Raw genomic sequence first — 15,323 nt, 5'->3', positions numbered from 1 at the left:
GTGGTGGAGGGGATCCCCGTTACCTGTAAAGTGCTTTGAGTAGAGTGTCCAGAAAAACGCTATATAAGTGTAAGTAATTATTATTATCAAGGGGGCAGCGCAAATCTTTAGTCTGAGCTACAGATGTAGCTAAGGAGAGAGGAAGAGAAGGAGTGAATGTAGGACAATGGAGTCGTGTCTTGCAGTGATGCAACCTCTCTTCTCCAATCTGTTATGTTGACTCCAGGCTATTTTAAAGGTGCAGGCAGGATGGAGACTGTTGATAACTTCTGCATTTACGTAAGTCACTTTCACCAATGGCAAACAAGTGCAAGAACTATTTCTGAAAGAACCCCCAACCCTTCCTCAAACATTAACAGTTCTGCTTTTTCTTGCACAGAAAAAGCTGAGACAGCAAAAGCCTCAAGAAATTCCCAGCCCCAGACAGCAAAAACAGAGATGCCAAATCTGAGATCACAACATCACAGCTAGCACAAAAACATACGGGTGATCCTTTAATAACCTGGTCAGGAGGTCGCAGGCGGGATCCCAAATACAGGATGGGATCCCAACAGACTGGAGACCACAGCCAGGGTGCCAGTCAGGGATGAGATCCCAACAGACTGGAGATCACAGACAGAGTCGCAGTCAGGGATGAGATCCCAACAGACTGGAGATCGCAGACAGGGTCTCTATCAGGGATGAGTTCCTTACAACACTGGAGATCACCAAGACAGGTAATGTGAGAAACATACATATGTACATAATTTCCCTTGTCAACAGGGAATATTGGACAGAGGACAGGACAAGCCAGACAAGTGTGGCTGCAGACTGTGATGTATGTAAAGGGGGAAACAGATTAAACAAAGACTGCTCAGTTTTCTTGATACTTTATTAATAAAGAACAATGAAATGGAACAACAAAAACATTTTGAAAAAAGTACGAAACAAAAATGGCAAAAATACACACTGGAGTCTTAGGCAGGGTTCAGTTGTGGTATGATCCAACCCAATCAAGCCCAATCTCAATCTGGTGTCATCTGCGTCCTAGGTGTCCAATTTAGGGGGCTCTTCCTCATCGTCAGGGGGACAGTCCACAAAATCGGCAAGCATTGAGGCCATGGAGTCTTCGGCAGGCTGTGGGGAGATGGGACATTTTCAATGCTGCAAAACCTTGCCGGTCTGCGTAACCAGACAATGAGCCATTAACAAAAAAAAAGTGTTGGTAAAAATTTAAATGGCATTGGAATAATTTTTAAATGATAAACGTAACTCTTAAATAACTGTAGTGGTGTACAGGAGGATGACGAGATGCACAAACGGATAGAATTAACTCATACATAATTTGTCACTAACAAATGGGACAGCCAGCCGGCCAGACTCACCTTTTTCTTTTCAGCACTCTGCTCTGTCAAATCCTCCTCCTCCTCTTCTCGTTTCCTCTTCCCCTGTCTCTCTTCTGCGTGCTCCTCTATGTCTCTTTCTCTTGCACACCCTATTTCTTCTTCCGGCGCTGATGACCTCACTTCCTGTCCAAGTGCCTCCTCTTCCGGTCCAGCCCTTTCCTGTCTCTCACTGACGTCTTCCTGCAGTTTAGCTGCCAGCTCTCCCTGACTCAGCTCCTCCCCCTTCAGCTCCAGGGATGACTTGACTTCCTGCACAGGTTCCAAATCCTGATCCTGGGAGGAGGTGGCCTTCTCTTCAGCCTGGGAGGGCAGTATCTCCTGTGCTGTCCCTAGCTCCTGTGTCACTTCCTGCCCTGGTACCTCCACCCCCTCCACTTTTGGCTGAGCTTCTTTTCCCTGCGTCTCCTGTCCCACGGTCCCTTGGGATGGGGAGCTCTCTGCTTTCTCCTGCGGAGGAAAAGCCTCCCTCTCCTCCTCTCTGCCTCCCCCATCTCCATTCACCTCCTCTAGCACCCTTCCTTCACCCTCCAGCCCCTCTCCCTCCTTCATCACCTCAAGGTCCAGAGGCTGCTTGTATGCTTCAACATCTACCCTCTCCCTCTCATCTCCTTCCTCGCCGTCCCGCTCTCTTTCCAGCTCAAAGACCCCTGTAAGTCCCTCTCTTTCCCCTCTTGGGTCCATCATCACTGCCCCCTCCTCACTGGGCAGGACCTCCCCTTCCTCTTCTTCCTCTTCCTCCTCTATCTCCTCTCCCTCCATCACTCCCTCCTCCTCTTCCTCCTCAAACTCCCCTTCCTCCTCAAACTCTTCTTCCTCCCCATAGTACTCTTCTTCTTCCTCCTCCTCAGCAAACTCACTCCCTTCTTCGTCCTCCTCTTCCAGATCCTCCAGGCCTTCCTCCTCCTCCTCCTCCTCCTCATCTTCTAGCTCATCTTCTTCTTCCTCTTCATCTGAGCTGTTGATATTGATGACAGTCAGGTCTTCCTCTCCTTGCTGCTGCTGCTGCTGTTGTTGCTGCTGCAGCCTGGGTGTCTGCACCAGCTGCATTTGCATGGACAGGGATAGAGCAGCTGGCTGCGGTGGCTGCATCAACATCTGCTGCAGCTGCGCAGGTGGAAGAGACTCCCCTAGACTCCCGGCAGGTGCCTGCAGGGCAGGAGGAGTGACAAGACCCGAGACCTGGGTCTGATTTTGACTGGGGAAAGCGTTCATCACGGCCGAGTTAGGTGGCAGGATCTGATGCGCCGGCAGTTCGTTGGCCAGGGGGCTGTGCACCCCAGCTTCTGCCCCTCCTTCTTCTCCCAGTCTTCGGGCCCCCGATCCCACTGCAGCGGGGCCCATGGCACTGCCTGGCACCGTCTGGGTCAGCTCCTGCTTGTTCTGCAGCATGCCCTCGGGTACGATCACCACGCTGTCATCCGAGTCGCTCTCCAAGGAGATCTCCACGTCCTCCGGCTCCTCTTTGTCGTAGCGCACAAAAACAGGCCGGTGGCCTTCGGGGCCCCCCAGGGCTCCGGGGTCACCCAGCTGCGGGGTGGAGAGCAGGTCCCCTGCCGGGGGGGGCAGGTGAGGCTGTGGGGCTGGGGGGTGCTGCTGGTGTGTGGCAGACTGGGGCAGGGCGGGAGGCTGTAAGGGCAGATGGTTGTCCAGGGGTCCCCCCAGCAGCCCCTGAGCCAGGCCAATAGGGTGCCGGGCTGTGAAGGAGGCGGGGCCCTGTGCTGGTGTCCCTAGGAGTGAGGGCAGGGAGAGGGCAGCCTGGGGCGCCGATGCAGTAGCAGTGGTCGGGACAGCAGGGGGCGCTGGGGACGATTTTAGTGCGAGCGAGGGCAGTGGGAGGGCAATGGAAGGGGTGCGGGGGTGAAGGAGACTGTTGCACACTGTGAGGGCTTCACTGCAGAATGAGGAGACCTGAGGAACAAGAAGGGAGAGGCAGGTGGCAACTTTACAGAATCCATATTCTTGACAGTCTGGTATTTCCCCACTCTGGTAAAAACTGAGTTTCCCCACTGTTTTGAACTAAGCTTGTTTTGCTAGATATGAAGTTGGAGAGCTCTCGAGTGACAGTACTGGATCAGGTGGTCTAAACGGACAGTCCAGACTTCACTAGCAGTCCCTTCACACAATAGAATAAGTTCAAAACCATCTAGCACCAATTCTCTCTCAGCATGGCCTCCGCTTTCTGTGTTGGTCTCCCCCATCATCCTGAGCTCCACTGAAGGATGACACAAACAGCTTTATTAAAATGTCATTACAGATTTGCATGAGGTACCTGTCCCCAGGGAGCCAACAAAACAATGCTCCTCTATTCCTGCTTCTCACACTCACAGTGCTTCACTGTAATATCACCGTGCAGGCCGAGCTAAATATATAAGCCTCTGTCCCCTGCCAAGTTCCCAGCCATGGCTTTTCTCCAGTTTTCCTACAAAAGCAGCATATCCAAGGCGCAATCTGCCCGACATGTCCTCCGCCCTTTCACCCCACTTCACAGGATGAAAGACCACAACCACCGGAGAGCTGGTGTCAGGTCCCGAACTAAACACAGACACTGTATTGTAGATGTACTGCACTGAACTAGTTTTTCTTTCCTATAAACTGGATCCAAGACTGTATAATTGTAATAACATGTTACATGTGACATGACGTAACATATTTGCACTTTCCAGGAAAATGAAAATACCCAAATACAGTAAATTAAACACTTAAAAGACGGAGTATAAATGTAAGTTTCATGACAGGATTTAAAACGAATTAATTTATAATATGAAATACGGGCCGGGAAAATTTGGTTCCGCTCTCGGAGCAAGAGAATGGAGATCCTAGCTTCCTGGAGCTGGAAACTGAAACAAGGCCAAGTGAGAGAGTCCAAAGAGCAGAAATGAAATGCTGGCGTCTCTCTCTATATCTCTGGGCACTGGTTAAGGACACTCCACCAGGACAGCCCAGGATCTTGGTGTTGTAGCTGACGACAACCTCAGATTCCTATAGAAAATCCAGACGATTTGCCCTCACCTGACCACCTGCTCACCTTAACTTCTTGTCCAAGCACCCGTCAGCTCACATCTGGACTACCACATGAGCTACAAGACCGCTCTAATTTATTAAAAAAACCTCACAGGCCCACCTACTCTCCCAGTTCCCCCCAAAATACACACATTTCCACCCTCCTCATCTCTCTTCATTGTCCTTGCATGACTCAGTCCTGCATCAAATTCAGACCCTTGGTGTTGGCCTACAGGGGCCCCAAGTGGACTGCATCAGCGTACTTCCACACCACTGCCAGACCCCGAACCCAGCTGCTCCCTGCACTGTCCCCCCACAGTGGTGGAACAATCTACCTGCCACAGTCCGAACTGCAGACTCGCTCGCCCATCTTCCGGAGGAAACCACAGGCTCATTTCTTCAGGATACATCTAACCCCAGAAACCGGTGACAGACCCCCACTTACCATCTATGCTCTTACAACACTACTTCCCGTCAGTCAAGCAGCACTGAAACTTCTCAGCATTGTGCAACAATGAGAACGTAAGTAAACTCTGCCTGCTGCGGTCTGGGGTTTTATTGTTGTTCTGTGCTGCCGTCATATGCATCTATTATATCTTGATCAGATGCTTTAGATTAAAGTGTCCCCCAAATGAATACATGTAAAGTACTGGAAAGGTAATACGGAGTTAACAGAACACGGATGTGGTTCACATAAACCCCTCACAAAGGGAGGCAGCAGTAATTTGAATTTTCTAAGACCTAAGCAGCTGAGTTCTAAACACGCTGCAGCTTAGGAACAGGATGGAAGCAGTGCCTCAATGTCAGCGTGTGTTTGTGCTATCAGCAAGGAGACAGATGGCTGGGCTGCCCGATGTTTATACAGGTGCCGGAACGAGAGGGGCAGACTGAGGGAGGGAGTCGTTCTTCAGCCATAGGCTTAAAGAATCCCAAGAGCCTCTTCCACCTGGCTTGGGGCCAGACCTCCCTAAAAGGCTCCCAGGAAGGAATTTCAAGGGGGAGAACGTCGGAGGGGGGGGGGTTGGGGGAATGTGGCATGAGGAAACACCACTCCTCTCTCATTTCACATGGGATCCATAACGGAGCAGCTCCAGGAGCGAGGGCTGTTCACAAAGGAGGCTGGAGCAGTGCAAGGCCAAGGACATCTAGCAGAAGAGAAGACTGGAGCCAAGGGCCCAAAGGCTATTGGACAAGATAGCAGAGGTGCAGTGAAGGATCTTTAACAGAAAACTGAATGAGATCTCCATTCAGCAAGGGAATGGCACCTGCCCAGGGGAGTAGAAGGACAGGTTGCGACAGATAACTCCTTCACGGAGGACCTGCTATTCCAAAGCCATAGAGTCCACTGCTCAAGGCATTATGGCACTCTTACGGCTGTGTCCCAGAAGCCGCACAAAGCCCTAAGCCCTTCCTCCACGACCCCTTCACCGCTCAGAAATGGGACTGTCTCAAGCGGGACCAGGCGTATGAAGGGCACGAGCCCACAAGTGTGGACACTCGCACACGGCCTTAGCCACCACATCCGGGCTGGGCACCCAGATACACTAGGCCCAGAGATTCTGCGCACAGCCCACCCCTATACCAGCGAATCCGTTGCGCACCCGTCTTCGTCTTACGAAGTATCGCTGTGCACGCATCCCCACAAAAGCACAAGAGGTCAGAACTTCCCCTCTTTTCACAAAAGACTCCACACTTCTTCCAACAGGCAGCAAAGACGGAGACTCACACTGACACACAGAGTCCCGCCCAAGTGTTCAGACCCATCCAGTGCCACAGCTGGGCATCACTAATTAAACCTGACGTAAGAGATCAGTAACGCAGACAATACCACAGTCACAAACACTGCTGGTCAGGGTAGAAAGGGGAACGATCATACAACAAGAATCTAAACACATCTGCAAGCAGCTGATAAAATACGTCCAACCGACAGAGAAATCTGTTCATGTAAGATGTTTGTTGCCAATTACATCCCTCCCTCCTTCAACACGCCTCATCTACTGGCGATGGACAATGTAATGTCCGTGTGGATTCCTGATCCAGGCGAGTATGTTTTGTGTTCAGCAGTTTTCGTTGCAACGTTCTAACATTGTCTCAGTGATGCCATCGTTACTTCATTATCTCTTTGTTACTGTGCGTACAGTGGAAATCTCACTCTCAACATCTGGGCCTCACCTGGACGCTGGGGTCATTCAGGCCCTGGCTGAAGATTCGGACCGCGCAGTGCAGTGGAGGGGGCCATCGGGGGCTGGGCACCAGGACCAGCGCCAGCACCAGCTGGTACAGTCCCCGGCGGGCCAGCGGACTGGCATACAGGCCCCCCGCCTCTGCCGCGCCCCCACATTGCTGCAGCCTCACGCACAGGGGCAGAGCCAGCTCCTGCAGCCTCTGGCACGGAGACAGCGGAAGAGAGAGGGGACAGTCAGGGCGGCACCCGGGGTTCAGCTTAAGCTCCCAAGACTCAAGCCTTCAGCGTGACATGAATTCAAAACCACGTCTCGAAGTGGAACAGTAACATTGGTGAAAACTATTAAGACACGAATGAAAAACTGCGATAAACCGGTGTCAAGCCCAAGGTGTAATCCCACCTTGTGCCTCTCCGATAGACTGGCATTTCCGCGACACTTAACAGGAATAAGTGACTTTCTGATAACAGTCGACCGGATTAAGATTTAATTCACACATGAACATGTGACACTTAAAGCCAAAATATATCCCAGGTAGTTTAATTCACAAGAAAGTCACGAGATCGAATCCACTTGGAATCTTTTCGAGTAATGAGAAATATGAAAAGCGTGAAACAACGTCACAGATTAAAATGACTCGACAGTCGGCGAGGTCGGCGCCGTGCCCACCTTGTGCGTGTCCTCCTTCAGCAGGGTGCCACTGGTCAGGACGATCTGCCTCAGAGCTGGAACAACAACAGCATCACGATGACATCATCGACACGCGCCGCACACCTGGCCGTGTGACTCCTGCTCACTCTTGGCGCATGCAGACAGCCCTTCCTCTCCCACTGCAGACGTGTCTCTCTCGGACAGCTCTCGGCTCAAGCGCAGGCAGACGGGAATCTCTCTCACCTCTCAGGGCGGACAGACACGTGTCCTGATTGGCCAGCACATCGCTCTTCCTCTGGAGTGTGATGCCAGCCCCCACCGCCTCACCCAGGTCGAGCCCCTTCCCCCGCTTCCCCCCAGCCTTCCCAGGGTGCCCTGCCAGATCGGCCATTCCCGTCCTCCCTGGGCGCAGCTGAGACAGACAGAAAACATTGCTGCCAAAGGTCACCACAGGAAGGCCCCACGCATTCTGAGAACACGACATCTTAAAATAGTGGAGTTGAAGAGCAGAATGAACAAGAAGGCTCAAAGCAACAAAAATAAAATCAGGTTTAGAATAGCAGCAACTTATAATTGTAAGCAAATGGTATAATTTCCATTTGCTCAAACTGTCAATTTAATCCAGGAATGACAAGAATTCCAGCATGAGCTCATTTAGTCCGTTTTAACAGAACATATTCAACACTGAGTCAGAGCTCAGTGTGACGTCTCATCAGTCATGCGTGCTTTGTGAGAAGCCAGGTAAACGTCTACTTATATATATTACGCTCATAACAGTTAAAATAATTATCACCAATATGCAATGGCTGCTTAAACAGTTATCTAAAAAGATTTGGTGCCCCTATGTGGAGATAGGTGGAAGTTCAGCATACTTCTCTCTTTTTAGACCACTTAAAATAAAATAAAACAGTTTCATGTCTGCAAACCCACGCATGACCTCATCTGTTACACTCACCTTGATAGAGTCCGCCCCCGGAGTGATGTCACCCAGTAGATGGGCTAACAGCAGCTCACTGTGGGTGGGGCTTTGTTGTAGCACACTTGCCGCAGCCCCTCCCACACGCACCCACAGGTCCAGACTGCGGTACAGTGCTACTCGCACGGCACTGTGGGTATTGAAACAGGGAGATGGGTTGCACCTTTGACAAAGATACTTTGATGTAGCCTGGTGTGGGGTCTTTAAGATGGTTAGAGTGAAAAGCCTGCCGTCTCTCGATCAAACCAAAGAGTTTTACCTCACAATATGTCTAAGAACATGTCTGCTATTGCTCTACAAACATAAGTGTCTGTGTGATCTGAAGCCCGGTTGTCCAGGGCTGGGCCCCAGTGTGACCTGTTTGTTACCTGTAGGCACCCTGTTGTCTAGTGTGTGTGTGTGTGTGTGTGTGTGTGTGTGTGTGTGTGTGTGTGTGTGTGTTACCTGTAGGCTCTCTGTTGTCCAGGGCTGGCCTCGGGGAGGGGCGTCCAGGCAGACAGAGTCTGAGAGAAGAGCCGCGTCAAGACACTGGAGTACTGAACAAGCCGACTCCCAGCGCTGAGACAGGTGGAGAGGGGAGGGCGTGTTAATACAGCCACACATCTGTCAGCAGCAAGAATCTGGACTTCATTCCCTAAACACCCTTTAACATGGAATTGCCAATTGTCAATCAAGTCGTCTCGATGACTAGGACAGTCAAGAAGAATGAAAACCATTTTCCACAGACTGGGACTGCAAAGCACCCTAGCCGAATAAAACAAGCGTGTATGACAAAATATGTAACTGCATGGAGCACTGGTCTGGGCCATTAGTAATATGGCTTTCTCATGAAACATTTCACACAGGCCAGCAAACAGCTGGGTTTCAGTTACTGAGTGAGCTTGTTACCCAGTTTTACTCCTAGCATGACCATGACACATCCCATCACACGCTTGCTCACTCAAGAACTGGCTATACTGAGACGCTTCCACTTTTAGATCTATGAGAGGTATTGAATGAGAAAGCTGCAACACACTTGTAGCAACAGATCCTTAGCCACAGGTGCGGTGGCACACTGTGGGTAAGGATCTGTGGCTGGAAGGTTGCTGGTTCGTATCCCGCGGCCAGCAGAGGAATCCTACTCCGTTGGGCCCCCGAGCAAGGCCCTTCACCCCAACTGCTCCAGGGGCGCTGTATAAATGGCTGACCCTGGGCTCTGATCCCCAGCTTCTCTCCCTGTCTGTGTGTCTCATGGAGAGCAAGCTGGGGTCTGCGAAAAGACAAATTCCTAATGCAAGAAATTGTGTATGGCTAATAAAGTGATCTTTATGCACGCCCTGTCTTACACATGACACAGTTACTCATTTTTGTTCTGCCAGGGCACTGCCATGTGACACCAAATGTCAACGGTCCATTGCACGCGGCTTTCCCAGCAGTGCTGTGTGAATGAAGCACTCTGAATGCGTCTACAAAGAGGGGAGACGAAAAGGAGAAAACGGCCGTCCTGATGTGCTGCCACTCACACTGTGATGAGCGTCGACAGCAGTTCCAGGGTGTCGCGGTGCAGAGAGGGCAGAACCAGGAGTTTCAGACAACCGTCACCTGAGACGCTCTGCAATACACGCACACACAAAGCATGTCAGCATGGCTCTGGCGTTTCCCGACACGCATGGTATCACTACAGAACGGCATGATACACGGAAGCTGCACACCAGTGCTGACCGCCCCGTGAGCTCACAGTGTAAAACACAGCCCCTTGCACATCAGCCAATACTCACAATGCCTTTGGCGGTAACAGCCAGCGCTCTGCAGACCAGGTTGAGAACACTCTGTACAGGTAGGCGGACCGGAGAAGACAGATCTACACTGAAAGAGACAGAGAGAGGGAGTTCAAACACACTCAGCTGCACGCACACTGCAAACACAGCTGTGTGTCTGTGTACAGTGCGTCAGTGCGTCAGTACCTCAGGGTGTGAGTGAGGTTCAGTCCCAGCTCTGCGTCTGTGTACAGTGCGTCAGTACCTCAGGGTGTGAGCGAGGTTCAGTCCCAGCTCTGTGTCTGTGTACAGTGCGTCAGTACCTCAGGGTGTGAGCGAGGTTCAGTCCCAGCTCTGTGTCTGTGTACAGTGCGTCAGTACCTCAGGGTGTGAGCGAGGTTCAGTCCCAGCTCTGTGTCTGTGTACAGTGCATCAGTACCTCAGGGTGTGAGCGAGGTTCAGTCCCAGCTCTGTGTCTGTGTACAGTGCGTCAGTACCTCAGGGTGTGAGCGAGGTTCAGTCCCAGCTCTGTGTCTGTGTACAGTGCGTCAGTACCTCAGGGTGTGAGCGAGGTTCAGTCCCAGCTCTGCGTCTGTGTACAGTGCGTCAGTACCTCAGGGTGTGAGTGAGGTTTAGTCCCAGCTCTGTGTCTGTGTACAGTGCATCAGTACCTCAGGGTGTGAGCGAGGTTCAGTCCCAGCTCTGTGTCTGTGTACAGTGCGTCAGTACCTCAGGGTGTGAGTGAGGTTCAGTCCCAGCTCTGCGTCTGTGTACAGTGCGTCAGTACCTCAGGGTGTGAGTGAGGTTTAGTCCCAGCTCTGCGTCTGTGTACAGTGCGTCAGTACCTCAGGGTGTGAGCGAGGTTCAGTCCCAGCTCTGCGTCTGTGTACAGTGCGTCAGTACCTCAGGGTGTGAGCGAGGTTCAGTCCCAGCTCTGTGTCTGTGTACAGTGCATCAGTACCTCAGGGTGTGAGTGAGGGCCAGAGTCACAGCTCTGTATCTGTGGCGGAGCTGTAGGACGAGCAGGGGGTCAGTGTCGTCCAATGGGGGTAGCAGCAGCTCAATCCCAGGGCCTTCATACTGTACTCCTCCCTCTGAGGCAGAGGCAGGGGGAGAGAGAGAACACGGCACAGGCAGGCAAAGACATTATTTTAAATCAGAAACTTAAAAGAACCGCAAAACCTGAAATTGAAAGAACAAAACGAGTCTTATGTTTTCTTAAACAGGCTGACAAATAAGCGAAGGAGCGATGCTCAGCGAGCCATCTCAGGTCCGTCAGCTGTGGAGGACTGACCTGCCTCCACCCCCTCATACAGCTGTCCCAGAACACCATGGGCGGTGGCCAGGAGGCAGTGCAGATGCTGCGCCCAGCCTTCCGCCTGACGAGAACCCCGCTCGAAGACGCCACCCAGCGAGGACAGCCGCCCGTAGCACGCACACGCCATCTGAGAGAGGCAGAGAGGAGGTCAGAGTGGACTGAGAGAGAGGGAGACAGACAGGGGCAGGACAAGGCAGCTAAAGACAGGGCGGGAGACACAGGTAGAGAACGGTGGACATAAGTAGATAGGGAAGAAGGGGTAGTGAGCTACAGAAAGACAGGTGAAGGGAGGGAGATGGTACACAGATACAGAGAACATCCGCAGTCTCACCTCCTGTATTTTGGGATTATCAGAGTCCATCTTGGACAGGAAGTAAGCCCCCAGTTTCTCCTGCAGAGAAACAAGAGTGCTCAGTCACCTGTACAGAGGGGACAACAGAACCACAGGCCACTTCGGCGCTGCCTCATCACTGTAAAACACCACAGAGCCCTGTTTCCATGTAATGCCACATTGCTCCAGTCCACGACCACACTGCCTCGTTCCTGTATGGACCTGAGTTTTATCAGGTTTTATTCAGAAAGTTTTCTTGCTGTTCAGCCCTGCTTCTCCACTGAAACACGCTACTCTCTTACCCGGAGAGATCCACAGGCACGAGGGTAGTAGGTCATGCAGGCTGTCATCCCCTCCATCGCCCCTAGGTGGCACTGTGACAAACACAGACAGTGACATTAGTTCAAGTTTAATACGTTATGGCCAAACAACAATTTGCATAGAATGTGGTTCGGTGAGCTCATGCAATTAAAGACAGAAATGTCCTATGTATTAGGCCACAAATCCTTTTGATCACAATCCCCAGAGAGAGACTAATAATATTCGTCCATCCCAACTCTGAGCATGGTAGGGATTGTGTACCTGTCCCCCCCGTGCTGTCAGCCCTGATCAACCCATCTCACCTCCTGTTTGAGGCCCAGCAGAGAAGTGAGGATTCCCGGGATTGAGTTGAGGCCAATTTCCCGGGAGAGCTCTGGGAGCTGGGAAGAATACTGCAGCAGGTCCTGCAGAATGGTGACAGCAAGCTGGACTGAAGGCAGAGGAGCCTGTGACTAAAGGAAGGAGAAGGAGAGATTGTTAATGTACAGTCTACCAGCTGCACAAAAATAATAATAACAATAATATTAATAAAAATAATATTAATTCCTGACACCTATATAATGCTCTTCTGGATGCTCCATTCAAAGTGCTTTACAAGTAATGGAGACTCCCCTAGCCCACCAATTTGCTGCCCCACGTGGATGATGCGCCAGTGCTCTCCCCACACACCAGCTCTCAATGGGGAGGAGAGCAGAGTGATGAAGCCAGTTCAGAGAGGGGGATTATTAGGAGGCCATGATTGGTAAAGGCCAATGGGAAATATGGCCAGGACGCCAGGGTAACACCCCCTACTCTTTTTGAGAAACACCCTGGGGTTTTTAAAGACCTCAGAGAGTCAGGACCTCAGTTTTTTGTCTCATCTGCTGGATGGCGCCTTTTTTACAGTATAGAGTCCCCCTTAACTGTACTGGGGCATTAGGTCCCACATAGACCCCAAAGTGAGCGCCCCCTACTGGCTGCACTAACACCCCTTAGGTCTCCCCTCCAGGTACTGACCAGGCCCACACCTGCTGAGCTCCAGTGGGCTATCAGTTGAGAGTTCTGGCTGCTGGCACATTATCCCAGTCCCAGCTCCAGGAAGAGCCTGGGATGCAGAAAGAGACAGAGCCGCTGTCGAAGGGGGAGGGAGAGCTGGCTTACCTGTATGACCTGCTGGACAGCACGCAGCCAGGAGAGACAGTGCTGCTGGAACACATCGCTGGAGCTGTCCCGTACCAGTACAGACAGCAGGCAAAGGCCCTGGAACCTGAAACACACTGCACTTTAATCCCTCACCACAACCCTACTCGAAAGGTCAGGAGACTGAGCTGCACAGGTTTTAAAGCCTTGTGGAACACCGTGCCAGATCCCATTCTAGCTGTACTTGATGCTCATTATTCAGTGGGGGGCCCTTATAATTTAAACAACTAACTTCACGTTGTCACTTCTGGAAAATCAAAGCTCCGCTGTGGAGCACGGCAACACACAGCAGTTCTACTGAAGAGAGGTGTCACCCCTGGTCTGAAATGACCCATCTAAGCCAGGACAGTTTCAGGAGTTCCCCCTCTGGATACTCCCAGCTGACACTATGCACAACAGTAGGACAATTCCAGGCACTATTATTTCATAGTACGAGCAAACAGCTGGGAAGCAATACACAAGTCAAGCTCACAGGCCCCGTGCTGTTAGAGCAGACGGATGCACACAGCTTCTCCGACACAGGGAGTGGGTCTCGTGCCCTCTGACCTCTGCCACTCACACTGTGATGTCCTCGAGAGACAGGATTCAGGGGGGCTCACCTGGTTTTTGTGGAACTGAGACGCGCATTGCTGAATCCTATCAGATTCCCCACCACTCCGGCACTCTGAGGACAGACAACAACAGACAGACTTCAGTCACCCGGGGGGGGTCTTCTTCCGCAGGCTGTGCCCTGACACCCCTCTCCATGGTACCACAGCGCCCCAAGAACGGATCAGAACCACTTCTGATACCTACAGGAATACCTCCTCATTTCTGGGCCTGCTGGGACAGCAGGAGCCTGGCTGAAACGCACTCAGGCTCTACAAACCCAGGCAGACTCCTCGGATCAGTGAGAACACAGTGCAGTCAGGTGCTCTCTGTAGCCACGCAGGCTGGGTGCCAAAGCAGTGCTGTCTAACTCTCTCTGTGAAGGAGAAAAGACGCGTCCCCGCGAGTGTGCAGAACAGACTCTGAAACTGAAGTCTGTGTTGTTTTTACACAGACCCTACAAAGAAAACTTAAGATTCTCTTCACCTCGGAGCCAACGGAGATGCTGATTAGCTGCACAAAACTAAAGCTGTATAATAAACAAGTCTCCTCTAGTGGGTTCTGGCCTCTCCAAGCACAGTCCCGGCGTCGGACTTCAGCAGCTAACAGGCGCGGAAGACTGAAGTTGTGATCCCCAGTAACGTGCTTTCGTGACTCACACAAACTCAAAACAAATGGAAAGATACAAAAGGAAGCCCTTTGAAACTGATCGCTGCCGATCGGGTCTCTTTAACGTAATCGATAGTCTTTCAGGAAAACATCAGCATCCCCAAAACCTTTTAATTTATGCATCGTTTTATTGATTTTTTTCGATTTCAACACTCATCGACTCAAAGTTTAAAGTTAAAATTTTAAGTTAATGTGATCCTCCTCCTCAAGTCTTACAAAGGGGGCACTGAACATAATTAGAAAGGATGTATAAAGCCGAATTGCACAGAGAGACGGGCGACCAGCTAGGCTGTACCCTGGACTCCAGCGTACCTGTGCGGAGACACCGCCATGCTCCCGGTAGCTCGCCAGCAGCCCTGGAAGGTGGCCGGGTCGCTCCTCCTGTAGCGCAGACAGCAGCCCTTCGGCCAACCGCGCACTAGTCGGTCCATCCACCCAAGCCGAGGCCGCCATCTTTCCCTCACAATGACGTCAACCCCCCTCGACAGCAGCGCTGAAAGCTGGCGCCCTTGTGACGTCACTCGGAGGGTTGACACGTTCGTCGAGACTGACAGTTGTTATGCTATAGTTTTTGATGCTCTTCCTCAGGACGTGGTGAGGCTTTTTAGAGATAGTCTCGGCCTTGCCACTCAGTTTCTTCTGATTTCTCTGATAATTTATTTTTGGATGGAGTAGATATAAAAGATAAAAAAATGCAATAATAATTATATTAGGAATGTAAAAAGTATAATTGTCAGCTTTTATAATTGTGAATTCCTCTGGCTGTGAAGTGTCTATTTCTGGATCTATTTTAATATACTGCCTCCTTTTTTGCAGCTCTGGTGTTTAAATAACGTTTTTTTTAAAAAGACACTGAGAGCTGACAAAGACGTCACACCAAGCGACTCCCGAAACCCAAAACGACAGATTGTTTTTTAACAAAACCGATTGGCTTCCAGTACGCTACTCTCCTTAGACACAAGGTGTCATCTTTTGTAAAGCATTTT

At 51.2% G+C, this 15,323-nt stretch overlaps 1 protein-coding gene across 1 annotated transcript; it reads right to left on the bottom strand.

The window, feature by feature from the left end:
• Nucleotides 1–853: 853 nt before the first annotated feature.
• pelp1 (proline, glutamate and leucine rich protein 1) lies at nucleotides 854–14,823 on the bottom strand. Its single transcript, XM_088627938.1, has 17 exons — nucleotides 14,650–14,823; nucleotides 13,680–13,744; nucleotides 13,042–13,147; nucleotides 12,204–12,353; nucleotides 11,883–11,954; nucleotides 11,581–11,640; nucleotides 11,226–11,376; nucleotides 10,893–11,025; nucleotides 9,953–10,040; nucleotides 9,698–9,786; nucleotides 8,640–8,753; nucleotides 8,175–8,325; nucleotides 7,463–7,631; nucleotides 7,238–7,293; nucleotides 6,558–6,770; nucleotides 1,365–3,293; nucleotides 854–1,116 (listed from the first exon to the last, which is right to left on the bottom strand). Exons 1-17 carry the CDS (start codon nucleotides 14,788–14,790, stop codon nucleotides 1,027–1,029), a joined length of 3,777 nt encoding a protein of 1,258 aa, XP_088484064.1. The 5' UTR covers nucleotides 14,791–14,823; the 3' UTR covers nucleotides 854–1,026.
• Between the last annotated feature and the right edge of the window lie 500 nt (nucleotides 14,824–15,323).

This window comes from Lepisosteus platostomus, chromosome 4, assembly GCF_059453375.1.
Source record: "Lepisosteus platostomus isolate fLepPlt1 chromosome 4, fLepPlt1.hap1, whole genome shotgun sequence".
NCBI classification, from domain to species: Eukaryota; Metazoa; Chordata; class Actinopteri; order Semionotiformes; family Lepisosteidae; genus Lepisosteus; species Lepisosteus platostomus.
This window is presented reverse-complemented; position numbering and strand designations above follow the sequence as displayed.